General features: G+C 48.4%; 1 protein-coding gene across 1 annotated transcript in view; it reads left to right on the forward strand.

Moving 5' to 3' along the window:
- Nucleotides 1–6,307: 6,307 nt before the first annotated feature.
- LOC149326605 (uncharacterized) overlaps nucleotides 6,308–26,406 on the forward strand; it is an 83,733-nt gene continuing 63,634 nt past the window's right edge. The window contains exon 1 of the mRNA XM_089564631.1: nucleotides 6,308–6,440. Coding sequence (XP_089420757.1) covers nucleotides 6,308–6,440 — 133 coding nt within the window. The remainder of the gene's footprint in view (nucleotides 6,441–26,406) is intronic.

Raw genomic sequence — 26,406 nt, forward strand, 5'->3', positions numbered from 1 at the left:
CAGAACGTAATGATTCCCGAGGAGTATGAAGTCTAAGCAACCAAGATGTACTTGCCTTCTTGCGCCTGATGACATCATCGTCGTCTTCCGCCAAAGAAGCCGCAGCACTTCCACCGCGAGAATCCGTCGCAAAATGTCTGGGCTGTTACAAATGCACTTCTTATTGTTCCGTCAAGCGGTCGCGCTGGCGCTCCAGGTTGTCAATGACGCGCAAGGCCGTGTCGATGTTCTTGACATCTAGGCCGTCGAGCTGCTGAGGATCATAGCCCAGCGCTGCACTCAGAGCGGCTTGCACTCTCTGCTGATTGCTGAACCCCATGTAGTGGACTGCCAAGAAATGCCACCCCGGCCACAGGACAACGTAGACTGCGCTTTCATCAAGGGACAGGAGATCCGGCGGTTCGGTCAGCAAGCAAGCAGTAAGTGTTATTCGGTACATTCTCCAAGCGAACGTTGCTTCATAGTCGTCAAATCGAAACACACGTGCCATTAGCTGCAGCAGCTCGAGACACTCTTCCCAGTCCAGGGAAACCGTGAGGGCGTAGATCCGCAGCCCCTCTAGGCGCTGCATTGGCAACAGGCAGCAACGTAGCTGCGCTATGCGCCGGAGGGTCTCATCGCCATCCTCAGCCGCTTCCACGGATAGGCAGATCTCATTGCGGATATCATCAGGTGGCACTCCCTGAAGCCGCCGCAGCCACGAAATATTCACTTCGTCCAGGCATAGGAGCCATGCCAGCGGGATTCTGCGAAGCAGAAAACGAAGACAGAGAGTCTGTCTAGCCGCTGCCGTAGATGTCATGGCGAAGCAGAGTTTCTATGCTGGTGATTTTCAGCCGCTGTTCGTCGATGTCTGGAAAATGAACACTGTGCCGATGAGGTCAAAGAAGTGAGCCGTTCACTGCCACCGTTGTTTTCGTCTCGGGCTCCTGGCCCTGAGGCTTCGCAGGTTTCTATGCGAGCAGAGCTTCCGAGTGCGGCTGCCGAAAGGCCTTCTTGAACTTTTGCCGCATTTGGAAACGGTACGATTTTATGGTGTGCTGGAATGCCTTTGCAGAGAACCCTGTCCTAATAAAATGATGCAAACGCCCCTTTCCTTTTTTATATGGTTCGGAAGTTATCTTTTGACAGAACCGAACGCACTTATCTGAATTGGAGCACTTTCAAATGCGCAGAGAAAGAAAAATCCACAGAGTATCGTTATCAAGGCTGATGAAAATGCCTCACGCATTTATTGCTAAAACACCAGAGCTACGTAGGGATCCTATACCTAGTTCCATGTGCGTTATTATCAAAAATTCTTCGTTCAGTCATGCACCTGCGCTGTTCGGAGGTTACATTTTTTCCCGACATATAAAATTTATCTTATCGAGCACTCTTGTTTAGCATGTCGGCAAGCGCAATGCATATAGGAACAGGTCTCGTGCTTTCAGGACGGATACATTATTAATTGAGAACTTGATCGCGACTGCCAAAGGGGCAGCGTCATTCTCAGGCCACAGATGAAGCTACGTGACTTCGCTTACTACAGGAGCTGAGGTTTCTCGAAAGAATATCAGGGGTTAGAAGAAAGCAGGTCGAGATTATTTTCTTTGCATCTTTCCTGTCGACGAGTTCTTCGTAGTATACAGGTTCTCTTCTGAAAGTAGTAGGACTAAATTTTTAATAATATTTATTCTAGCGAATAGACAAACGATTAAATGTTTTTCTAAGTAGCACCCTTTTACACCAACAGGTTGCTTACAATGAGTTTTCCAGTTTTCGTACGCCTCCAGGAACGCCTGGACCGAAATGTTGTATAGGTCCCTCGTCACAGCCTGTTGAACCGCCTCTACCGATCCGTGATGTTTCCCCTTGAGCATCGATTATATTCAAGGGAATAGAAAATAGTATGGCGGGGCCAAGTCGGAGCTGTAGGGGGCCTGAAGCAGCGTTGACGCCTTGTGCTGGGAAAAAATCGGGGTCCTCATTCACATGATGAAGATCCTGGCAGATCGCTTTCCGCTTGGCCTTTTGCTCCTGTGAAAACACTCCAGACACCAACTTCGCGCACACTTTCCTCATGGCTACGTTTTCTGTCACGATCTCAAAAACTTGGGATTGAGGAATGCTCAAGTCATCAGCAATCATTCTGATACTCAGCCTACGATCACTGTTCAATAAATGTTTCACTCGCTACCCAATTTCGTTGGTCTTCCTGGTCGAAGGGCATCCGGAGCGGTCGTCGTCTGCCACTCTTTCCTGACCTTCTGAGAACAGCTTGTGCCACTCAAAGAAACACCTGATCTACCCATGGCAGCGTGACTGTAGGTCTTCTTAATCATGTCTGAGTCTCTTTGCCCGTTTTACCAACATTTACACCAAATTTGATCGCGTATCGCTGATGCAGAAACGCTCTATGATTCTGCGTGACGAGACGTTTCGACAGGGGTTCACAGTAGAAGTGACCTGCTCTCTTCAACGGCCGAGAGCCGACTGCTGAATTTCCCCAGCATTCCCTATGTCCGGCTTCAACGATCCTGCACGCGCAGTCCGCCTCTCGTCCGCCGGTTCTCCCAGGAAAAAACTAGTCCTACTACTTTCAGAACAGACCCCGTATTTTGAACATATAATTCTGGCGGCAATAGGCACGTTTCTTGTGCTTCTCCCAAGGTGCTTTACTAGGACCTAAATGTTAGGCGTGTTTGACGTAGCTTTGTGTTTGGTTTGATTTGAATTCAGAAGATTAAATGCGGCGAGAATCATGATATCTTACGGCAAAAAAGGCGAGTGCACACTACTGTCCGCGCACCGAGCATTTCTTCGGTTTCCAAAGTTTCTTTCATGCACTTGACACAAAATTCCTACTCTGTACCACTGTGTCTTCTTGGCCAATGCCCTTTCTTACTGGCATTTTATCACTTTCCCAATGAAGACTTATGGTCACTGTGCAGCGGCCAGGATTGAACCATGGTCGACTAGCACAGTAGTCCTCTCAGAACTGCCGCTACATTATTCCTGCTTTTTCATCACGCGAGGTTCAGCTGAGCACCGAGAGTGAGACCGTTGTTTTTCCTTTTGCCTTTTTCTTAACCATTAATTGTTTTTATTCTGCTTGGCGTTGCCCATAGAATCTGAGTTGGCACTGATTTGAATAATTTCAGGCACAACAATTCAAAAAATATTACATCTATCTAAGGACCAGGTAGAAAACCTGATTTCATTGCCTACTTTACCTACTTGACGAAAATAAAATAAAATAAATAAAATAAAGGAGGGCAAGAGGTGGCCCCCTTGCACAGTCTACGTTTCTGTGCAAAGAATGCAAATGCGTACCGGATTATAAGAACACGCGCATGCTGTTCCGACACGGCGATAAGGTCACACGAGAGATAATGGAGGCATTTTATATTCATCACATAGGCAGTCTATGTATCAGCAGCCCTTCGATTGCCTTATCCGAGAGGGAGTTGAGGTATCTGAACTCCCACGTGCCTTCCAGAAAACGTTCGTGTGCTTGATAAGTGTTTCTATATATACCCCTTTTGTTCTTTAATAAAAACTAGTTGATAGTCAGCGCTTGTTTGTGTTACTCTTCCGTCTTTCGTTTTTTCCCGTTCTTGTTGCGCTGTGAACAATATCATGAATCTCGTTAAATACCCTTCACATTCCCCAGATTTCTGACTTATAAATAAAGTTCGGAAAACGTTCTCCAATCAAGTGGACAGTTGTGGGCATTGGCGGTCCCACCCACGTCAGGGGGTGGGGCTGGTCTATCTCGCTCTCTTGCGGATCGGCCGATGGAAGGGGGAAAAGCCGGCAGTCCGCTAACACTGTCGTGTCGAATTGGCAGTTTCCGCGCCTCCGAGGGAAGGAATGCCATGCCGTTTCCCAGCCGGTAAGACACGTCATGGAAACCTGTCGTGTCGACTTTAGCACTGTGTTACTGAGGACGGTGTCTCCATGGGAAAGGAATGACACACCGTTTCCCAGTCGAAGGCTGTCGTGTCGACTTCAACACTTTGTTAAGATAGGTGCCTCCGTGGGAAAGGAATTGCACTCGGTTTCTCAGCAGGGTAATGAAGGGCCTTGCACTTCCCCGTAAGAGGTCCGAAATGCGGGACCTCTGTCAATGTCGCAGCGGCCTTTCAAGTAAGAACAAAAGCTTTACCATTCACCGCAGCACTCCGTCCGGCGACCCGAGGGCAGACTCGGCCAACTGACGCCGCCGCCGTTGCTGATGTTTCTGCTTTCCCTAGTCTAGCCGCACCTTTGTTGCAGGACTCAAGTCCTCTTGTAATTCCGGCCCGGCCCGTGCTGGCCGAACTCCAGAGCTCCTCCGCGGCCCGAAAAATCTCGAATCGCTAGCGTTCACGACCGCTGGGCAGGAAGAGATGAGGCTGGAACGAGCTTGAAAGGTTGGTCTCAGGAAACTTCATCCAAGGTCGAACATTAAAAAAAGGAAGGCTTCAGTGAATTGCTCCCCGCGGCAGGACACTGACCCACACGAAAGCTCTCGGAATATGCAAAGATCCTCCAGGCTTCCCACAACGGCCACATAACAGTTTACTAGAATGTGATTTGATTATGGCGCCATTTTGGGCGTACAAAGGGAGAAATATCCCCTTTGAATTCACCAAAGACTGACTGCTCGAACCAAAGTAAAAAAAAAAAAGAAACACGGAAGATGATCCGACTAAGTTCTCCCGTTTACAACAATATCCTCAATCCCTCAGCATTTCCGTGCAATTTTCTCTTTTTGTAATACACCGTGAAATGGTAGTGTTGTAAAGGTAGACTCCGTGTAAGCAAGCGACAATTTTGGGGGGGGAGAAAAATGTCATAAGCATGTTTGAGATGATGGTCTGTCTCAAAAACGAACTTCGCGCCATGCAGGCAACCCTGGTAACCCGAAAACTTCTGTGCCGCCCAAACCAGACACGCGCACTATATTTATTTATTTTTTTGAAGCGCTTTACGCGTGTTCTCTACAGGTCAATTTGTGGTTGACGTACAGAACCGGGTGTTCTCTGTGGTCGTCGCCTGCTTGGCCTGAAACAGCACCCAGTTCTGCATCACTGGCGTCGCACTGGGCTAAAAACTCTCTACCATAGTCAGGGGTCCGAAGCAAGGGTGGAGAGCAAGGTGTGTTGCTGGGCAAGTTGGTTGAGGTACATCTTGTGAAAAACAGCGCTTGCAGACAAAGAGCCTTTGTTTGCAAGCTCTGTTTTTTCACAAAAAAAGGGTCGGGACACGAGCACACCCTTCAGGCTCCTGAAATACTTATCTTTTAGGTCATCCCAGTGTACGTCAGTGGTGTCCCCTTTGGTAAGGTGTCAAACAAGAGATCACCGCTCCGTCTACGCGACTCTAAGCGTAGTTCTACTCGTGCTGCACTCCTGTGAGTGCCCTTATCTCTTGGTAGCATCGGAAATCGATACCTGTCATTTCTAACTCAGTGACACCATAGCCTTGGTCTAAGATAAGGAAAAAACAAACATCCGATGAAACCCCTAATTTTGAGCATAAAACAACGTAGCTCTTCCCTCTACGATTTCATACATAAAAAAAAACAGCTACTTCAAATGGCTGACTTCAAATGGGGTGAAAGCTGAATCACCTCCGCCGCGTTAGGGTCGTGCTCTGACAGATTGTACTGCTGTCAACTATAGTGATAAAAGGGTACGGAAAAAAACGATCCCTGACTTTCACTGTCGTTTCCGCGCCACCTAGAGTAATATTCGTTCTGGTCTGGGGTTCGAACCCTTGACCAGCGATTCACCGGAGTAGTCGCTGTACGAATTGAGCTAACTGGGACGGCAAGCTTTTGGTAGAGCGAGAGTGAATTGGTGAATAACTCTAAGTGGGAACAGAGTTGGTCAAGAAGTAATAAGGGAGTAAGTACTCGCTTATTAGCAATGTGCTGAGTACGATGAGCGCTGTTTATGCTGCTGCTGCTGCCAAGTGAGTTGCAATGGAAAGGACAGCTCCTTTGGTACGTTAAGCTTCTTGAAACCAAAACCCTGTTATGTACATGTGTGTATACTATACTTTTCACCTTGAATAAAAGTTGAAAGTAGTGCCTGTGAGTGTTTTTCGCTGTCTGTCTCTGTTGTATTTATTTTTGTAGTATGCGGAAGTGCATGCTCAGCAACGTGTTTCATTGTTCTGTAAATGCATTGGAGCACAGTCTCAGTGGTTGCAAAAGATGTTTGTATTGTCGAAAACCAATGAAAGCACGAATGAATTGTGTGTGTCTGGGAATTCGTTTGTGGCTGTTGAGTGCCCCCAGGAGGAGGGTGTGTGGTGGCACAGAGCATGTCCCCCCATGCAGGGTGGCCGGCAGCAGCTGTGGCAGCGGCTGAGTGACCTGCAGCAGGAGCAGGTGGCCCTGCGTCTGGAGGTGGACTCCCTGCGGGCCGCCCTGGGCAGCCAGCCGGCCGGCCACCAGCCACAGCGAGGTACGCATCGCTAGCACACTGCATTTTTAAATGCCTTAGGCCTTTCTTTTGACCTCTGTGCAGAGCGAGGTGTAGTAGGAATCAAACATTGCACATGCTGCTGTCCTGGCATATTTTCTAGTCACGCATTTTCTCTGTGATGCTATGGGAGAGCTTCATGGGCTGCTCGTGGCTTCACTGAGGGGCATCACTGAGAAGGGAGCCGTGGATCAAGTCCTTTTCTGCGTTGAGGTTGTTTGATTTGTGTGCACTTGTTTTTCGTTGGTCGAGGAGGCACAACAGAAAAAGTCTCGTTTGTCCTCCTCTACCCCAGGGTGGCATGACAATAAATGTTTCCTGTTTTCATTGACACCAGCCCCCTTTTGCGACAAGCAGACTAGCGAGGATTGGTGAGGGCAATTTTGGCAATTGTGAAGAGTGAGTTCACAAGTTTTAATGATTGCAAATGACGATCCAGTGTAGCTCCGGCCACAGTGTCCTGAAATCAACTGAAATTGCACAAACGATTAGTGGGAAGTGCTGGTCTGACCTGATTTGCCGAGCAATGCTGATATCTGGCCAGCAGGGGCGCCGACATCATTTTAATTATTTCAAACGGTCCCTGAATGCACTTCTGGATATAACAACTTAGAGTAAAATCAGGATTTAAAATCAGCCAATGGCCTGTAGCGCGCCATCGTGGTCCAGCCACAGAAGACGACGACAGTCCATGCACGCACAGACTGGATTGCATGGCTTGCTTAACTGGATGCCAGCAGCATGCTGTCCCGTTCCTGCCTGGCATCCTGCCAAATATATTTGTAGAGACCAGACGTTGACGTGTGTCTGCGATTCATCTCCACAAATTTGGTGACCCGGATGTGATGCGGTGCTGGCAGAGCAAGACCTCGATGGTGAGGAACCAATGTTCAGAGTCCAGTGACCAGAATTCGGGGAGCTCCAGGGCAGAGACCACGGACTCATGAGGTGGCAGCGTGAGAGGCGACGGAGACGGTACAGGAGTGGAGGGATCCATGGCCAGGGCTTACGCGATGGAAGGTAGGCGGGGTCACGAGCTCCGGGCAGTGATAGGCCTAGCGAAGCGGCTGATGCAAGTGCAGGGCAGGAGCAGAGAACAAAGACACGGAGTCCGGAGTCACCAAATTTGTGGAGACGAATCGCAGACACCAGTCGTCGTCTGGTCTCCACAAATATATTCATCTCCACAGGCCCGTAAGAGTAACGGAATGGATTGCGAGGGAAGACAAGCATAGCAGCAGAAAGTTGGATGGGCAGAGGACAGGGTTAATGGGAGAAGTATGGGAGGGGCCTCGTTGGGGAAGTTGGTGGGCATGCCAAGAGCCGGCTGTGTGTTGTTCTCATCTTTGGGCGCTGTGCAAGAGAGGTGATGAAGTAAGGTCAGGAGATGTATTTCATGCCATGGTGAATAGCGTGTACTCATTTAGCGCGATGTGCACGAAACAGGCAGCAGAAGAAAGGTGGGCAGCAGATATTCCAATGGGTGCCACGGGAGCAGTGGCCAAGTGGTGAGGTGTCGTGTCCGCCACCCACACCGCCACATGTGCTGGGGCCCAGAAGAGGGCCAGGGACCAGAAGGATGAAATGAGGGGGGGGGGGGGGGGGGGGCACTCATGGCAGGAAGCAGAAGGGCTTCCCAAGGGGCATGGCACTGCTGCTTTCTTTGTGTCTGGCCTGCTCCTGAGCAGAGATGGGGACAGGGGCCACACAGGGTCATGGGGGCTTCCCTTCACTGCCCCGGCGGAAAGAGGGAGCCATCCTGGCGAGGAGGGGGCCGTGATGTGGTTTGAGGCAACTCGTGTGGACAACGTCAGTGTCACCACTTCAGTAGTGTAGTTTGCAGGTGACGTACGCTCCAAGATGCGGTAAGGGCCGCTGTTGTTGGCAGAAAATTTGGAAAGAGGCCCGCACCAGTCATACCTAATTGAAGCATTAGAGTCAGTACAAAGTCGTGCAGCCCGATTTATTACTTCATGTTATGATCGCAGGGCCAGTGTTTCTGGCATAAAATCATCGCTTGACATACCGCCACTGTCTTTTCGCCGTAAAATTTCCCAACTCTGCCTTTTCCACAAGTTATACTACAGTTTTCCTCAATTGCACTGCACACTTCTACTCCCTCCCAATAGAACATCTCGTCGTCTTTTTAACAGCCTGAGCCTACAGCGTTTACATGGTTCCACCAATGCCTTTCAAAAATCCTTCCTGCCATATCCGCCATTGAACTGTGGAATGAGCTGCCTGAGGCAGTTGTAACTGAGCGCGATGCAAATAAATTCAAAACCCTGCTTTTATCTCATCCATTTCGTTAGCGCACTTACAGTGTAATGCCCGACAATTTTCAGTACCACCTCTGCACATGTTACATTTTTGAACCCTTGTCTGCTAATCAGTGTTCCCGTTTTCTTCCTGTATATATAGCGTGACGGCCACAGTGTACCTGTGATTGTTCCCTTTTTCATTTTTCAATGCTCTTTTAACAATTGTTTTTCCTTCTTTACTGTCATATTTCAAATGTTCCTATTGTTTGTGATTTCGTATTTTTGCTCCCCCCTTATGTAATGCCCCACCTAGGGGTCCTTAAGGGAAAATAAATGATGATGATGATGATAAATGATGATGATGATGATGATGATGACGAGCGCTGACTAGCAACTGATTGTATTTAGTGCGTGTAAATACACGAAACGAGGGAAGAAGGGGAAGCCAACAGCAAAAGCATCATGAATTAACATGTGCCAACTCGTGGCGAGACAGTGATTGTACATGAAGCCCCTGAGCGCGCAGTGACAAGGGCTTCACAGATTTCCCTCATTGCTGCATTTGAGGACTGGGCACTGCTCAAAAAGTGGAACGCAATTTCCGCACAATTTATAGTGGAGCGCTAGCTTGCTTTTGTCAAGATGCGTCGTCACTAGAAGGTATGGTTCCCATTCCGGTCTTGTGCCTGGCATTGCCTTTGCATTCAGTGCAAAAGCAGGTTGCGCAGGGGACGACAGGGATGGCATCAGGTGCAAGCTGGTGCTTATTAGCGATGCCATTGAGAGACTCCTCAGAGTATCATCGCAGGCATCTCCGACCACCAAGCAGTGCTCTTCAACATGGTGTGGCCGCCTGCCCTTGAGTGAAGGAAGCCGTTCCTTGACTTTAACAATACCCTGGACGAAAGTATTTTAGATTTATTGGAGCAAGGCTGCGATCAATCCGTCGGAAGGCATGCGGCTGGTCTCATGAATATCAATGACCTATGAGTGCACTTCAACACTACTATACATGAACGTATCGCAAGATACATGCCGAAGAAATATAGAAAAATGAATCGCACGAGTCCGTGGATTACGCGTGAAGTGATCCAGCCTAAACGTCTCATCAAGCGCCCAGGATCCACACGATTTAGAACAGCCCCTTCACACTGAGCTGGGCGTGAAAATAAAACAATCTAAGTATAACCTTTTTAATGGTAAAATGCACGAGTTTCTCACTACAGGCCCCGCAAAATTTTGGACACACTTAACACAGAAGAAGGATCCAGTTTAGTGAAATTGGTTCGAATCACAGGGAAATTAATGATCCTTATTGCATTGCATCAGCTTTCAATGATTACTTTTCTTCAGTGTTTGCAACGGATAGTAGGTACACCCCTGAATTTCAGTCTCCATGCCTTATCTTGCCAGACTTTCTCATTTCTGCCGAAGGAGTTGTTGCCGCCCTGCTTAATTTAAACGCAAGAAAGTCCAGGTGCCATTCCAAATGCGTTTCTCTCCCGCTACGCAGAATGGCGTGCTCAATACCTTGTGGCCGTTTACAATGTAAGCCTTTTAAATTCGGAAGTTCCAGCTGATTGGGAGGTTGCAAAAATCATCCCCATTCACAAATCCAGCGACAAACTTTGGGTAAATAACTACAGGCCAGTTTCACTAGTATGTTCTTCGGGTAAGATTATGGAGCATTTCATTTTCAAGCACTTGAGTTCTTTTTCAGGAAGTAGCAACTTTTCTAGTAGTCAGCATGGGATTTGGTGTGGCCTGTCCACTGTAACACAACTGATTCACACAACCAATGACTTCTTGGCATGCCTTGATGAGGGTTGGCAAATAGATGCAATATTTCTAGATTTCGCGAAAGCCTTTGATCGTGTTTCGCACCATAAGCTGATGGCTCCGACCTCCACTGCAGAATCAGCGTCTTGTTCAGTAACTTGACTCCTACCTTTTACGTCCAGATCTCTGGTTCCGGTTCTCCACCAGCTTCAGTTCTCTCGGGAGTCCCCTAGTTCTCCGTGCTTGGTCCATCTCTGTTCCCTGTTTATTTAAATGACTTGAATTTCAATTCCCCAGTGCTCAGGATCATAGTATATACTAAACCTGTCGGGGGTTTCGAGGTGGTGCCTGTCCTGGCAAATGTCTTTAAACACATCCAAGTGTGCACAAATGACAATTACGCGAAAGAAGCATGTTCATAATTACACTAGAGCACTGCACTGAGGCCTGGGCCCGTGACTTCAAGCCCGGGCCCGGCCCAGGCCTGCTAAATAATCCCTCTAGCGAGCCCGGCCCGGCCCGTGAATCCCGGAGTGAAGCCCAGCCCATCTCACAGCAACGCTTGAGATATACTGCGCACTCTGAGCAAGTAGGCCGATAAGGAACTGGCCGGCAAAGGTTCTGAAACCACAGTTTGGCTTGCAGAAAGTTGGTTCTTTTTAACCCAGAAGGAAGTGATTAAGAGTAGTGCTCGCCAGGCCCGTCTTTTGGACAGTGATCTCGTGTAGGCGCGCAAAGATAAACTCGGAAGTTCCGAGAGCCAAATAAAAAGGGCTGCATACGCGCGTAATACACTACTTTGCATTCCCCCATGATTTCAATCAGTTATATTTTGCCGCCCCCAAAGTATAAACATTAAAGCTGCTTAGCAAGCAGTGGGATGATATTTTTTTAGTGAACGCGATCTCACAGGTAGAACTCGTAGCCGAACTGGTCGCCTTTCAGCAGAAACGAAAATCTAAACGGCTTGAGTATTTCACGGTGTGTGTTTTGAAGACTATAAGCGTCCTAAACTGATGTGTCCTTCCCGAATGCATTTCTAATAGTGTATAGGTATGTTTTGGGAGGACGAACGATGAATGGACAATTAAGACCGGTTGAATTATACTCTTGCTCGTGGAGCAAAAGATAACGCGCGAACCACGTGATAACTTACACTTGTGATGTCAACCAGGCTGATGAAGCGAGGAGGGATAGATGCGGTTATGAGACGGTATTTACAAACTCTCGCGAGCTTTTATGGCTATTTCATTTACGAGACGTTCCGCTCAGCTGATCAAAAAGAAAACCAAACGCGCTTGAGTTTGTGAATTTTCTCACAGGAGAAAAATATAGCTATAAAATAAAGCTATATTTTGGGGGCTTCAGGGCCCAAGGGGAGTCAGGCTGTGAGAGACATCGAAGCAGAGGGCTCCGGGTCATTTCGACCACCTGGGTTTCTTCAATAAGCAGCGATACCACAAAGTACATGGCTGTCATGCGTGCCGCCGAAACAGATGCGGCCGCCGAGGCTGGGAGGAAACCCTGCTTCCTCGGCTCAGTAATCAAGCACCTTGACCACTAAGCCACCGTGGTGTGGAAATAAGGAAATAAATAAGTCAATAATAAATAATGATAACAATAATGAATAAAGCGTAGCTTTTTCCCCGCGCGTACCATAACCCATGACTCATCCGCGTCGCTGCTCCAATGCCGCAACTGTGCAGTTCTCTGTAATAGTGAACGAATAGTCGGACACCAGCCGTTTCTGTACGGACCCAAGTCCGACTCGAGTCAGCAGCTTTAAGCCTGAGCCCGGCTCGGGCCCGCAACTTCAGGCCCGGGCCCGGCCCAGGCCCGACAAAACAAATCATGTCCCGGCTTTCGGGCCGGCCCGAGCCTGTGCAGTGCATTAGCGATACATGATGCTACAATAGCGCAAAAGGAACACGAGGGACGGAAAGGAAACGACGCAGACAAGCGCTAACTTGCAACTGGCGTTTGCTGAAACTTGCTGAAACACGCAATTTATATAAGTCACTTTGAAAAACACAACAACATAAACACGCAGTCCCTCCTCACAAGCCCAAGTCAGGGGAAAAAAAATGGAACGGTAAGCATCAAGCGCCACTCATCGCTGTGGAAGAATCAGTTAAAAAATATGTTATCAGAAAAGGATGTCAATGCAATGCTGAGGCTTAGAAGCCGATTTCACAGTCTGCCATGGTAACAGAGGGCTTGCTGATACACAGATTCCGACATTTCTTAATATGATATGCCTCCCTTATCTCTCGTACGCGCTGATTGTGAGGTCTGAAAAGTATGAGGGTACTAGAAAAAAACCGGTGCACAATTTTTCTTCTTTTGCTCTTCTTTTTTGCTGCATTCTCGGCAATGGTCAGAAAGATTCCCGTAATGATCTTTCAGGGAATTACGGTGTTCACTCAGCCTAACGTTGAGGCATCGCCCCGTTTGCCCTACATAGACAGCTCTGCAAGACAACGGTAGTTTGTACACTACACCCAAGCTGCAGGGTACAAACGGGATGCGGTGCCTAACGGTGCACCCATGCCTCTTTCGCTTGTCGTCACCACCTTCTTGCCTGTTCCGAATCAGAGAGCACAAACTGCTCAACTTATTTGGCCCGGAAAAAACCACTTGGACGCCACAGTGACTCCCTACCTTCTTCAGCCCATGTGCCATTCTATGCACGTAGGACACCACGCCGACCTTTTGGCGCTCCCGTCTAGCATCTTGGGATTTGTGTCCCCCTTTAGTCCATCGCGCCAGTTTGCCACAAGTCATCAAGATGGGAAACCGTGATTCCTTGAGCCTGTTCGCCTGTGCAGAGACGCTCTTTTGCAAGGAGTGAATGCAATATTTTGTGATGGCTGCCTTAACGCAGGGCGTCGCAATACCATTCTTTTTTGAGTGCCCCGAGGCAACACACCTGGGCCGAATGTCGACACGGGCAAGACCGGATACCCACTTGGCTGCTGCCAATTTTTCAGCAGGCGTAAGGACAGTCTCAAAGCCGAATTTCAGCCCAAGTCTGAGTAGATCTCTGTGCTCGTCTGGGATGTCCCTATCACCTAGGATGATGACGTTCCCTCTTGCATTGCTGTCCTTATTTCATCGTCGTAGTGTTGGAATTCCACAGCAACTCCGTGATGTCGGGTGAAGTTGCGCACCAGCTCCTGAAGATCCTGTCCTTCTTAGTTTGGCCGCATGCGACTCGAAGCGTATCCTTGAAGAAACAGGCCGGCAAACAACCACTCACACCTCAAGAGTCGGCATAACCTTCTGCGGGGACCCGCTGATGGCTCCAGAAACAGCCTGAACGTCGGGTGGACACAGTCCGTATCGAAGGTGCCATCCTAGCAATACTTTGATTTGAGCTAGTTGGTTGTAGCTTGACATGTTTACGCAAAAGGCGTACTGGCGCTAAAAAACGAAGACAACACACACAACAGGACAGGACTGGCGCCAACTTCCAACTAGTTTATTCACAGAAAAAAACCACTTAAGAACCACACTGCATGCAAAAAAATACAGACAACCAGAAACAAGGGGTGACTTAACAAAGATGCACGTGCCAAACGGACCAAAGGAATGATTATAACGCTGCAAGAGACCCACTCAGAAACCTAATCTCTTCTTCTGACAATGACACAGATGGCTTGCTTATGCAGATATCGCCCCTCTGTTTGATGTAATAGGCTTCTATTATTTCACGCTCTAATCTGTCTTTTGATCTTGCAATGAATTTGGTGTTCTCAAAACCAGGACGGCATTTGCAGCTTTTGCAGTGAGTGGCCATGTGGCTGCCATAGCCATTTTTTACAGCAATCTTGTGCTGCCTCACTCTTTCATTGTAGCACTGACCTGTCTGGCCGATATATTCCTTGCCGCAGCTTAGAGGAACAACATACACAACATCAGCCGTGCATTCAGTGGCGCGAATTTGGTGTTTCTTTTTGCACTGCTTAACCTTTCTTACTCTGTTGAAAGTGCAAACGCGCGACAGCTTGCAGGGAGCAGAAAGCACCACGTTGATCTTATATCTGCTGGCCACTTTCTTCAGGTTGTGCGAAAGCCGGTGAATATAGGGAATCACCACCGTCGGTTGTTTTTCTTTATCCTTGTTTTTTTGACCCTGTTCTCCCATCAACATCCGCTTGCGCTTCTTAACCAGGTCCTCACTAATGCTAGTTATGAGGTGTTCTGGGTACCCGGCTTGATGAAAGCGTTCAATTTGCGCTTCGAAGCTCTGTGCCATCTCATGCTCACACGATTTATCCAAGGCTGCATTCAAGCATGTCGCAACGATTCCGCGCTTAATTAGCTTGGAATGTGCACTACTAAAAGGCAGTAGCTCTTTGCACGATCTCGGGTTGTAGGACCAACAAACATGGCGGTCCTGCTTAAATTGAAGTTTCAAATCAAGAAACTGCAGGCTATTGTTGTGGGGAACTTCATGCGTGAAACGGAGCCCTTTTGATTCACTGGTGAAAATGGTGACTATGTCTTCAAGGATGGCGCTTGGTTTTGAACCTACATGATCGGTTAGCACAATTAGGTAGTCATCCACGTATCTAAATACCCTAACAACGTTAGAGGTCAATAAAAGCCGGTCACTAACACGTTTGTCAACACACGATAAATAAATGTCACTTAAAATAGGGGCAAGGGACGACCCAATACAAACACCATCACGCTGAATGTAAAACTGATCACTGAAAAAAACTGCAGTAGATGAAAGGTAAAATTCTAAAAGTGTTAAGAAATCATCACAGCTAATACCTGTCTCGTCCTGAAATGACAGTTCGCCTATGCATGCAATCTTCTCCCCCTACGCACGATTGTTTCAGAGAAAGGATCCTGGCAGTTGTGCGTTGGCCGTTTTCTTCAGCGACACTTAAAGTCCCTTCCGCTAGACGACCCCTTTCTTATCCGCAGCTCCAATGAGGTTGTTCAAGAACTAAGCAATGGGTTGCCTGGAGCACTGTCTGCTTTTTCAATTGATGTTACCGACCTGTACTATTCCAAACCGCATACCGAAATGTTGATTTGTATCAAAGAGAAGATTGCATGCATAGGCGAACTGTCATTTCAGGACGAGACAGGTATTAGCTGTGATGATTTCTTAACACTTTTAGAATTTTACCTTTCATCTACTGCAGTTTTTTTCAGTGATCAGTTTTACATTCAGCGTGATGGTGTTTGTGTTGGGTCGTCCCTTGCCCCTATTTTAAGTGACATTTATTTATCGTGTGTTGACAAACGTGTTAGTGACCGGCTTTTATTGACCTCTAACGTTGTTAGGGTATTTAGATACGTGGATGACTACCTAATTGTGCTAACCGATCATGTAGGTTCAAAACCAAGCGCCATCCTTGAAGACATAGTCACCATTTTCACCAGTGAATCAAAAGGGCTCCGTTTCACGCATGAAGTTCCCCACAACAATAGCCTGCAGTTTCTTGATTTGAAACTTCAATTTAAGCAGGACCGCCATGTTTGTTGGTCCTACAACCCGAGATCGTGCAAAGAGCTACTGCCTTTTAGTAGTGCACATTCCAAGCTAATTAAGCGCGGAATCGTTGCGACATGCTTGAATGCAGCCTTGGATAAATCGTGTGAGCATGAGATGGCACAGAGCTTCGAAGCGCAAATTGAACGCTTTCATCAAGCCGGGTACCCAGAACACCTCATAACTAGCATTAGTGAGGACCTGGTTAAGAAGCGCAAGCGGATGTTGATGGGAGAACAGGGTCAAAAAAACAAGGATAAAGAAAAACAACCGACGGTGGTGATTCCCTATATTCACCGGCTTTCGCACAACCTGAAGAAAGTGGCCAGCAGATATAAGATCAACGTGGTGCTTTCTGCTCCCTGCAAGCTGTCGCGCGTTTGCACTTTCAACAGAGTAAGAAAGGTTAAGCAGTGCAAAAAGAAACACCAAATTCGCGCCACTGAATGCACGGCTGATGTTGTGTATGTTGTTCCTCTAAGCTGCGGCAAGGAATATATCGGCCAGACAGGTCAGTGCTACAATGAAAGAGTGAGGCAGCACAAGATTGCTGTAAAAAATGGCTATGGCAGCCACATGGCCACTCACTGCAAAAGCTGCAAATGCCGTCCTGGTTTTGAGAACACCAAATTCATTGCAAGATCAAAAGACAGATTAGAGCGTGAAATAATAGAAGCCTATTACATCAAACAGAGGGGCGATATCTGCATAAGCAAGCCATCTGTGTCATTGTCAGAAGAAGAGATTAGGTTTCTGAGTGGGTCTCTTGCAGCGTTATAATCATTCCTTTGGTCCGTTTGGCACGTGCATCTTTGTTAAGTCACCCCTTGTTTCTGGTTGTCTGTATTTTTTTGCATGCAGTGTGGTTCTTAAGTGGTTTTTTTCTGAGAATAAACTAGTTGGAAGTTGGCGCCAGTCCTGTCCTGTTGTGTGTGTTGTCTTCGTTTTTTAGCGCCAGTACGCCTTTTGCGTAAACATGTCATGCCATCCTAGCCTTGCAGGCACACAAAGCAATGAGTGCCAGATCGCAGCAGGGTCAGTGAAGTTAAGGTTATTAAAAGAAAAAGGGCCCAGTGAACTAGAAATAACATTAAGCAATGCCGAAAGTTGGGCAAGTTGGATAACGTTCATGATGTAACAATAGCGCAAAAGGAACACGAGGGACGGATAGGAAACGACGCAGACAAGCGCTAACTCGCAACTGGGATTTATTGCTGACACGCGCAATTTATACAAGTCACTTTGAAAACACAAAAACATAAACAAGCAGCCCCTCCTCAGAAGTAACAAGTGAAGGCAGGTTATTTGGTGGTTGACAAAACTGCCCTCTTTATCAGAGATCATTAAGATCATTTATCAGAGATCTTTATCAGAGATCATTCTGCTTAAGGTACTTGACAGTCTTTTTTACATGAAGTTTTTGTTTCTGTTGCGAGCGTTCTCTTGCTGCGTTCCCTTGAGTTCCCTTGCTGCGTCGTTTTGCGCGGTTGCAATATCAGGGGTGGAAGTGCTGCGCCAATTGCGCCATGCTGTGCCAATTTAATCTCCTGCGCCAAGCTGCGCCTAAACGGCAATTTATGCCCATTGCAAGTATACAGAGCCAAATTTAGCGGAGTGTTATTGTCGGCTGGGCAACACTGGGCGCTCGCTATGAAACGGACGCAACCGCATTCACATCGACAGTTTCGTTAGCTTGTGCTTGTCGGCGCGGCTGTCACAAATGGCTTGTGCAAGTATGAGCAAAAATAAGTACTTGTAACTATTATCTGGTAGTATAACTTCATCGCGGCCGGTATTGTGAACTTACCTCAATAGCAAGCTGTATTTATTGTGCAAAAAACGAGATACCAGGTTCACTCGCATATTTTGTGCACTTTTTCAGTAATTAAGGGCTCGAAAAAGAGATGCGGAGATTTCGCGAACACGTCCTTTAAAAAACTTCATGAACGTCATAATGCGTGTAACCAGCCGGAGGGACGACGCTTGCCGGCGTTCTGGGCCAGCCGAGTGGGACGCGCGCCGGCGTTCTGGGCGAGCCGAGCGGGACGCGTGCCGGCGTTCTGGGCAAGCCGAGCGGGACGCGCGCCGGCGTTCTGGGCGAGCCGAGCGGGACGCGTGCCGGCGTTCTGGGCGAGCCGAGCGGGACGCTGTAATCAGCCGGAGGGACGACGCTTACAGCTGCATGGTCAGTGCAAGAATGAACCACTGTTTATTGAAGGCACAGCTTTTATAGGCACGAGCAAGAGCGCTGTACCTACTGCGCATTACTGTTGCGCATCGGCGCGATGCAATCACTGATGCGCGGCACTGATACGAACACGACACGTGTCCGTTACATCCTCCCTCGGGAAAGAACAAAATGAGACACTTCAATATAACAGTCACAGTTAGGGCACTTGATTAAAGTGTTCGTCATAGCGTAGCCTCTGTGGGGGCCGGGAGGTCCGAGTTGATCTTCTCACGGTGGGCGACGATGGGATGCTCGACGGAGAATTGTATCCACTTGCTGGTCGAGAAGATTCCTCACCGTTTGTAGCAGAGGCCACTCTAGAGGATTGTGCACCTGATTCAGCTGGTGTCGTAGGTTGCTGTGTACGGGGCTGAGAACCCGAACAAGTGTCGTCGTCGCTTTCACTGGTGTACTGCTCCGCCGTCCTAAGCAGATGCCGGCAGTTCCGCCGCAGCATACGTTGATGTTTGGTTTGTACCAAGTAGGATCTTGGAGCGCTTTCAGCAACGACCTTCGCTTTACGCGACCAACCAGCAGCATCCTGAAGTCGCACCGTTGAGCCTCTGTGTAGTGCTGCCAAAGGCTGTCCAGCCCTGGCTTGGTGGCGTTTCCTTACTGTAGTACGAGTCACCCTGCCGAAGTCGGGAAGGTTAGAACGAAGTCGCCTTCGCTGAAGAAGCTCACCCGGAGAATGCCCATCTTCCAGCGGTGTAGAGCGATATGCAAGAAGACCAAGCCAGAAGTCCTCCCGGGCGTCGAGGGTCTTTTTCAGGATCCTCTTCACGATCTGCACTCCTTTTTCCGCCAAGCCGTTCGACTGCGGATAACGGGGGCTCGATGTTATATGATGAAAGTCATATGCTCTGGCAAACGTGGCAAATTCATGGCTCGAGAACTGGGGTCCGTTATCCGTGCATACTTCCACTGGTATACCATACCGGGCGAACATGGCGCTAAGGGCTGCGATCGTGGTTTCCGCAGTTGTGTTGTCGAGCGTGGCGACCTCGGGAAAATTTGAAAATGCATCATACGCAACCACGTACGACTTGCCCGCATAGGAAAAGATATCTACTCCAACCCTGTACCAAGCACATTTTGGAACGGGTCGCATTAGCAAGGGTTCTTCTGGCTGCCTGTACGCGTATTTTCTGCACGTTGCACAGCTTTCCACACGGGCAGTGATGTCGCCATTCAGACCAGGCCAAAAAATAAGTTTCCGAGCCCTCTCCTTACATTTTTGCATCCCAAGGTGGCCCGCATGAATTCTTTCCAACATGATTCGTCGCATACTTTTCGGTATGACGACTTTAGTGCCTTTCAGCACTACTCCATTAACGACAGAGAGTTCGTGCGAAAATGGCTTGAGTTCACCTGTCACTGGCTGCCCGTCCACCAAGCATGCTATCACAGTCTGGAGGTAGCAGTCCCGTGCAGTTTCCAGCTGTAGCGACCGCAGCGTTTCGGAGGTGACCATGTAGCCCAAGGACTGGACGGCGTGAACCTCAACGTCGTGTGTTGTGCCACCTTTTTCTTCGACCTGATCCTTTGTTGACCGTGACAACATGTCAGCGAGAACGAGATGTTTTCCTGGAATGTACTGCAAGACAAAGTCGTACTTTAGCAAACGCAAAAAGAATCGTTGCACTCGTGGTGGCATGTCAGCAATTTCTTTCCGTGCTATCGCTACCAGCGGTTTGTGGTCCGTTTCGATAAGCACGTTTCTACCGTACACGAACTCGTGAAACCTTTCGCAGCCAAAACATATCCCAAGTGCTTCCTTCTCAATTTGGGCATAATTCTTCTCGGCTTGCGTTAAAACACGAGATGCGTATGCTACGGGCCTCCACTCAGCACTGTAGTCTTGCAGTAATGCTGCACCAACGCCGTCTTTTGATGCGTCACAGGTAATCTTGGATTTTCGTTGCGGATCAAAGATTGCAAGAAGGGGGGCGGTGGTCAGGATTTGTGTTAGTTTTTTCCACTCCTGCGCATGGTTATCTGTCCATTGGAATTCTGAGCGCGTCTTGATAAGCTCACGTAGAAGCGTTGTTCGCTCGGACAGTCGTGGGACAAATTTACCAAAGTAATTAAGTACACCCAGCATTCGCTGAACGTCACTCTTGGACGTTGGTGTTGGTATATTCACCAAGTTTTTGATCAGCTTGGGGTCAGGCGATATGCCCGTTCGGCCTATGATATCGCCAAGGAATCTGACTTCTTTCACCCTAAACTTGCACTTCTGGATGTTGAAAGTCAAGCCGGCTTTCTCGGCGGCTTTTAGCGCTGCTATCAACCGCTCATCGTGTTCTTGTCTACTGGAACCCCATACTAAAATATCGTCAATATATACCAGTACGCCGGGTAGGCCATCAAAGACTTGGCTCATACTCTGTTGAAATACCTCTGGTGCGGAAGAAATGCCAAAGGGCAGCCGGAGAAAACGGTATCTCCCGAACGGCGAAGAAAAAGTGCAGATCCTCGAAGTCCGCTCATCAAGCGGTATCTGATGATAGCCCGAATTTGCATCAAGGCAGCTGAAGTACTGGGCATTTGTTAAACGGGCTTCCAAATCTTCTCGCCTAGGAAGCGGGAAATGCTGCCTCTTTATGTACTTGTTTATAGCCCTGGGATCCATACACACCCTTAGCGTGCCATCTTTCTTCTTTGCCAAAACTAGGGGGCTGACCCAGTCGGTAGGTTCGTTCACCCTCACAATGATGCCAGCACGTACCATTCGGTCAAGTTCTTTTTTAAGGGGTTCTTCTAGCGCCACCGGAACTCGTCGCGCTGGTTGCACTACTGGTATCGCTTCAGGTGACAAGACCATACTGTACGCCTGCTGCAAACACCCGAGGCCCTGGAATATGTGCCCGAAATTTTTCAGAAGGTCATCAGTTGCGGTCTTGTCTACGGCACATACCCTACGCTGGACTAGCCCCAGAGTTTCACTCGCTTCTAGCCCAAGTATGGCTTGACGCCCATTTTTCACCACAAAGAACTTCACTGTGGCAGAAGTGTTCCCAAGACGGACTTCAAGCGTACACGTTCCAAAACACGTTATGATGCCTCCGTTATACGCCCGCAGGATCGAATTAGTCGGCTTCAGTTCTGCTCCCCGCAGTTTTTGGTAAATCGACATAGGAAACAAGCTTGCTTGCGATCCGGTGTCCACTTTAAAACGGATCGCACAGTTACGAACTTGAGCCTTGACCATCCAATCCCTCTCGCGCTTCGCCGTGGTGACTTCTAGGATGTCAAAGTCCGCGTCTTGCTGTTCTCGCACTTCACTGACCCCGGCTGACGCGCAGCAACTTGCGAAATGGTTCAGCTTGTGACACAAACGACACTTCTTTCCAAAAGCTGGGCATTGCTTAGGTTTGTGCCAGCGGTTGCACTTACGACAACGAAACTGTTTTTTTGCTTCTTTCCCCTCTTTCGAGGGAGCCGCGCGCCTCGAAATCGCGTCGACACTGTCGTCCCCTCTGTGCCAAACTTCATTCCGCTGTGCTAGCGTCTCTGCTGCTCTGCACATTTCCTCTGCTTTTTTCAACGTCAGCTGGTTGTCCCGCAGCATCTTCTCACGTAGTCGAGGATTACACGTGCCAAATACAATCTGGTCCCTTATCGATTCTTGCAGCGTGCCAGAGCCATTGCGGCTGACTGGTAACGTAACAGAAAACTGGAAGCGTTTTAAGCAGAAATTCGAGTTATTTCTGCAGGCGACGGAGACTAAGGACCAGCCCAGATCGGATGCATCCAAGGCGGCACTCCTGTTGAGCATCGCTGGCGACGACGCTTTGGACGTCTTCAACAACTTCCAGTTTGGCGACAATGAAGACAAGACGAACTACAGCACCTTGGTGAGCAAGTTTGATGCTTATTGTGCCGAAGTTAGCAATGAAGTACATGAAAGATACGTATTCCGTTCAAGGAAGCAAGCGGAGGGAGAACCTTTTGAAAAATTTGTTCGTGACTTGAAAAAGCAAGCGGCACAGTGCAACTTTGGCACGCTGCAAGAATCGATGATAAGGCACTAGAACGCCGGCAAGCGTCGTCCCTCCGGCTGGTTACACACTTCTGACACCATGTAACCAGCCGGAGGGACGACGCTTGCCGGCGTTCTGGGCCAGCCGAGCGGGACGCGTGCCGGCGTTCTGGGCCAGCCGAGTGGGACGCGCGCCGGCGTTCTGGGCGAGCCGAGCGGGACGCGTGCCGGCGTTCTGGGCGAGCCGAGCGGGACGCGTGCCGGCGTTCTGGGCAAGCCGAGCGGGACGCGCGCCGGCGTTCTGGGCGAGCCGAGCGGGACGCGTGCCGGCGTTCTGGGCGAGCCGAGCGGGACGCTGTAATCAGCCGGAGGGACGACGCTTACAGCAGCATGGTCAGTGCAAGAATGAACCACTGTTTATTGAAGGCACAGCTTTTATAGGCACGAGCAAGAGCGCTGTACCTACTGCGCATTACTGTTGCGCATCGGCGCGATGCAATCACTGATGCGCGGCACTGATACGAACACGACACGTGTCCGTTACAATGCGCATATATGTCCTACATTGTTGCGCATACGTCGACTCCCATTCGCACCTCTCGCTGGTCAAAAAAAAAAAATTCCATATACAGGTCGACGCAACCCCCGTCACCACGCGATGGTATGACGCCGCGTGCTCAGCTCTAAGCAATAAACGCGCAGCGATACAACCGCAGAGCCAGTGAAGATAAACGGCGCTAAAACGGCGTCTTCGCGATAGGCCCGGCTGACTAGCTGCAAACCGAACCGCTAGCGGCAAACCGAACCGCCAGTGGTTCGGTTGTTTAGAATTTTGGACACCTTGTCCTGGAAAGCAACCGCCGGCGCGAGTGGGCCGGGTAAACGGCACGCGAACATAATTTCGTTTACCGGAGCTAATTTAACAAACGAATTACGAACTCCTTACACGTGGAGCTGCGAGGGAATGGGCAGCGGCTTTCTACCCGTCGTGCTCGCACCTCGCACGCAGCATTTATGAAATTGCTTTGACTTGGCCTGGCCAGTTACGTGGTTACGTCTTCACAGTGGTGCGGCCGGCGTCGCCTCGCTGCTCGCACCGTTCACAGCCATACACGGCAACGCGTTCGCGCCGTTCTTCCACAGCCTGCCTTGCGTGCACCCGTGTGTACGCTGGTGCATTTTTTTTTCATATATGTTTGGGCAATAAATTGTGGGTGCGCAATTAAGCGAGGGCGTAGGTTATGCCAGTAAATAGGGTAAGTTAGCCCCCTCGTTGGTTTAGCTGCGCAATTTTCCTAATTTTAAAATCCATCGGTTGGCGTGTATTGATTCATTTTGTTTTTGGTTCTGACATAGTATATTCGAGATTCTGCTGCACTGTTTTGACGGTTTGGTTGTGGCTATTAAAAAGTTATGCAGAACTGAAAGGCTTTAAAGTTTACTAAGCAAGTCCTGTGGCTCGAATTCTCGGCGCATTGTTCTGTGACAGAATCAGGCGAACAGCGCAGGTCTTTTTTCCTTATAGCTCTCACTGGCATGATACAATTAAGTGGATTGAGTGGCACAAATTTTGGTATCAAACCTATTTCTACACTTGTTTCTGTGGTGAGCTAGCTGACACTTGTTGCTGGTTTTGTTTTTAAGGTTTAACGGCAATATCTTTGTATTCTATATGGCAGTAGCTAGTTCTAGTCCACTTTGCGTCTAGTCATTATATCTACTGCAAGCCAATTGCCATCTGTGATCCATTTTTCACTTGTTTTCTCTGATACATCTAGTAGTAAACCAGTCTGAAACAGTTTACCGTAATTGTCTCGGCTAATGCTTTACCACTAGCGTCATAGTCACATATGTGGTGTTTTTGGAGTGAAGTGCTCTGGGTTTGTTTAATACAAATAAAACTATCCCCATTATGTTGTTTTTTTCTGAACTGAAGTTAATAATAGCTAATGTACTGCAACTACTGTTCGTAATAGCTGCCACATGTCTTTTTTTTATGAACCCTAGCAAATATCTTCAGACGAATTGCTGTCCTTTTAATTAATTCTGGCCTGTGGGATCCGTGATAAATGTCTATGCAGTTTTTGGACTAGTTGCAAAGAAAATTGCTCTCAGTTGCATTTAAATGTCGCCAGTCTGCTCCAAAAGTGCTCCGAAATAGCCTAAAAATTGCTCCAAACCTGCTCCAAAATAAGAATTTTGCTGCTCCAAAGCTGCTCCAAAGTAAGACTTTTGCTGCTCCCGTGCCTGCTCCAAAAAACTGGAGCCTGCTTCCACCCCTGAATATGCACTCCATTGACTCCTCAGAAGCCCAAATCAGAGGGAAAAAAAAGGAATGGTAAGGATTTGTACCCTGCAGCTTGGGTGTAGTGTACAAACTACCGTTGTCTTGCAGAGCTGTCTATGTAGGGCAAACGGGGCGATGCCTCAACGTTAGGCTGAGTGAACACCGTAATTCCCTGAAAGATCATTACGGGAATCTTCCTGAGCATTGCCGAGAATGCAGCAAAAAAGAAGAGCAAAAGAAGAAAAATTGTGCACCGGTTTTTTTCTAGTACCCTCATACTTTTCAGACCTCACAATCAGCGCGTACACGAGGTAAGGGAGGCATATCATATTAGGAAATGTCGGAATCCGTGTATCAGCGAGCCCTCTGTTACCATGGCAGACCGTGAAATCGGCTTCTTAGCCTCAGCATTGCATTGACATCCTTTTCTGATAACGTATTTTTTAACTGATTCTTCCACAGTGATGAGTGGCGCTTGATGCTTACCGTTCCATTTTTTTTCCCTCTAACTTGGGCTTCTGAGGAGGGGCTGCGTGTTTGTGTTTATGTCGCAGGTGTTTTTCATCAGTAAGCGTGGGGATGATTGTGCAAGTGACCTTTATCAACCTGTATCAAAAAGAAGGCAGATATCTGAACTGCCCATGGTCCTAGATATGAGGAATCGAAGACATATAAGATGTGTTTCCTTTAATATGAGTTCAGTGGTGAGTCTGCACTTCTTGTGTGTGCAGTATACTGTGAAGATATGTCTGTCCCACTCGCCCAACAACCCACTCTTTTAAACTTACCAGTTGTTAGTAGCGTTCGTGTTTGCGCTGTCTTCCTCCTTTAGTCTTTTTTGTGCTACTTTTTTTATTCCAGTATGTGTCACCAACTAGCCCAGCATTAAGTTTTATTGAACCATATGGCTAGGGGTAGTTTATTTAGGGACAGGGGACAAATGCAGGCAAGAAAACAAGGATCAAGTTAAGTGTTTCAAGGACGATATTTTTCCGTACCAGCATTTTTCCGTAAAATTTTTTCTCCTACAAAGGAGCCTCAATCGTGAAATGCAAAACCAAAACCATAATGCATCAAAAATATAAATGACAGGATGCGTGCCCGACGGCCGGCAGGAATTAATCGCGCACATTAAAACAGGTTGCTAGGTCAATTTACTGGCAGACGTCATGTGATTAAAGGGGCTGTGGAACAAATTAAAAGTCACTTGTATATGTTTTCAGTGCTTAGAAATGATGCTAAGAAGGATTCACACCAAGTATGAGTCTTCAGAACGGAGCCGGCAATTTACTATGAATTTTTAAAAACCGTGTTTTTTAAAATTCATTGGGCGGATTGATGTCTTCGTAGTGACCGACTTTGAAACTAAAATCGGCAAAACTGACGTCACTAGTGCCGTGACGTCGGCAGGCCACCATACGCTGTCATTCGCTGGGGCCACGGCAGCCACGGGCACGCTTCCGGTAAATCGTCAGCTCGTCCCCTTGGGCAAGCATGAGCCAGCTAGGCATTGCCTTCGCGCATATGGTTTCAATTTACCCCTGCCGCCTCTTTCTGTCGGGAGCCACTCGCAGTGCCTTTGTCGCAGTGACAAGCGAAGAAATCCCGCCGCAATCCAGGAAGAGACCGGGGAAACACTGCCCACGCTGCTGCTGGGTGCGATAACCGGCGGTCGCAAGCCGAGTGAATGACGTATTCATGGGCGGGGCCCAGTCCCAGAGCTGTTTTTTTTTTTCTGGTGCCCCGCGTGTACAAGTTGAGGGGGGAGAAAAGGAGTGTAATTTTTAATCGAAGTCTATGACTGTGTTGTTGTTGATGCTAGCTCAAAAATTCTTGTGACGTGTGGTGGAATGCCTATCTCTCGTCGGCCTTGCGTACCCTCAATTGATTTATT

The sequence above is a fragment of the Amblyomma mixtum genome, chromosome 10, assembly GCF_055824585.1.
Source record: "Amblyomma mixtum isolate Tamu chromosome 10, ASM5582458v1, whole genome shotgun sequence".
Taxonomy (NCBI): Eukaryota; Metazoa; Arthropoda; class Arachnida; order Ixodida; family Ixodidae; genus Amblyomma; species Amblyomma mixtum.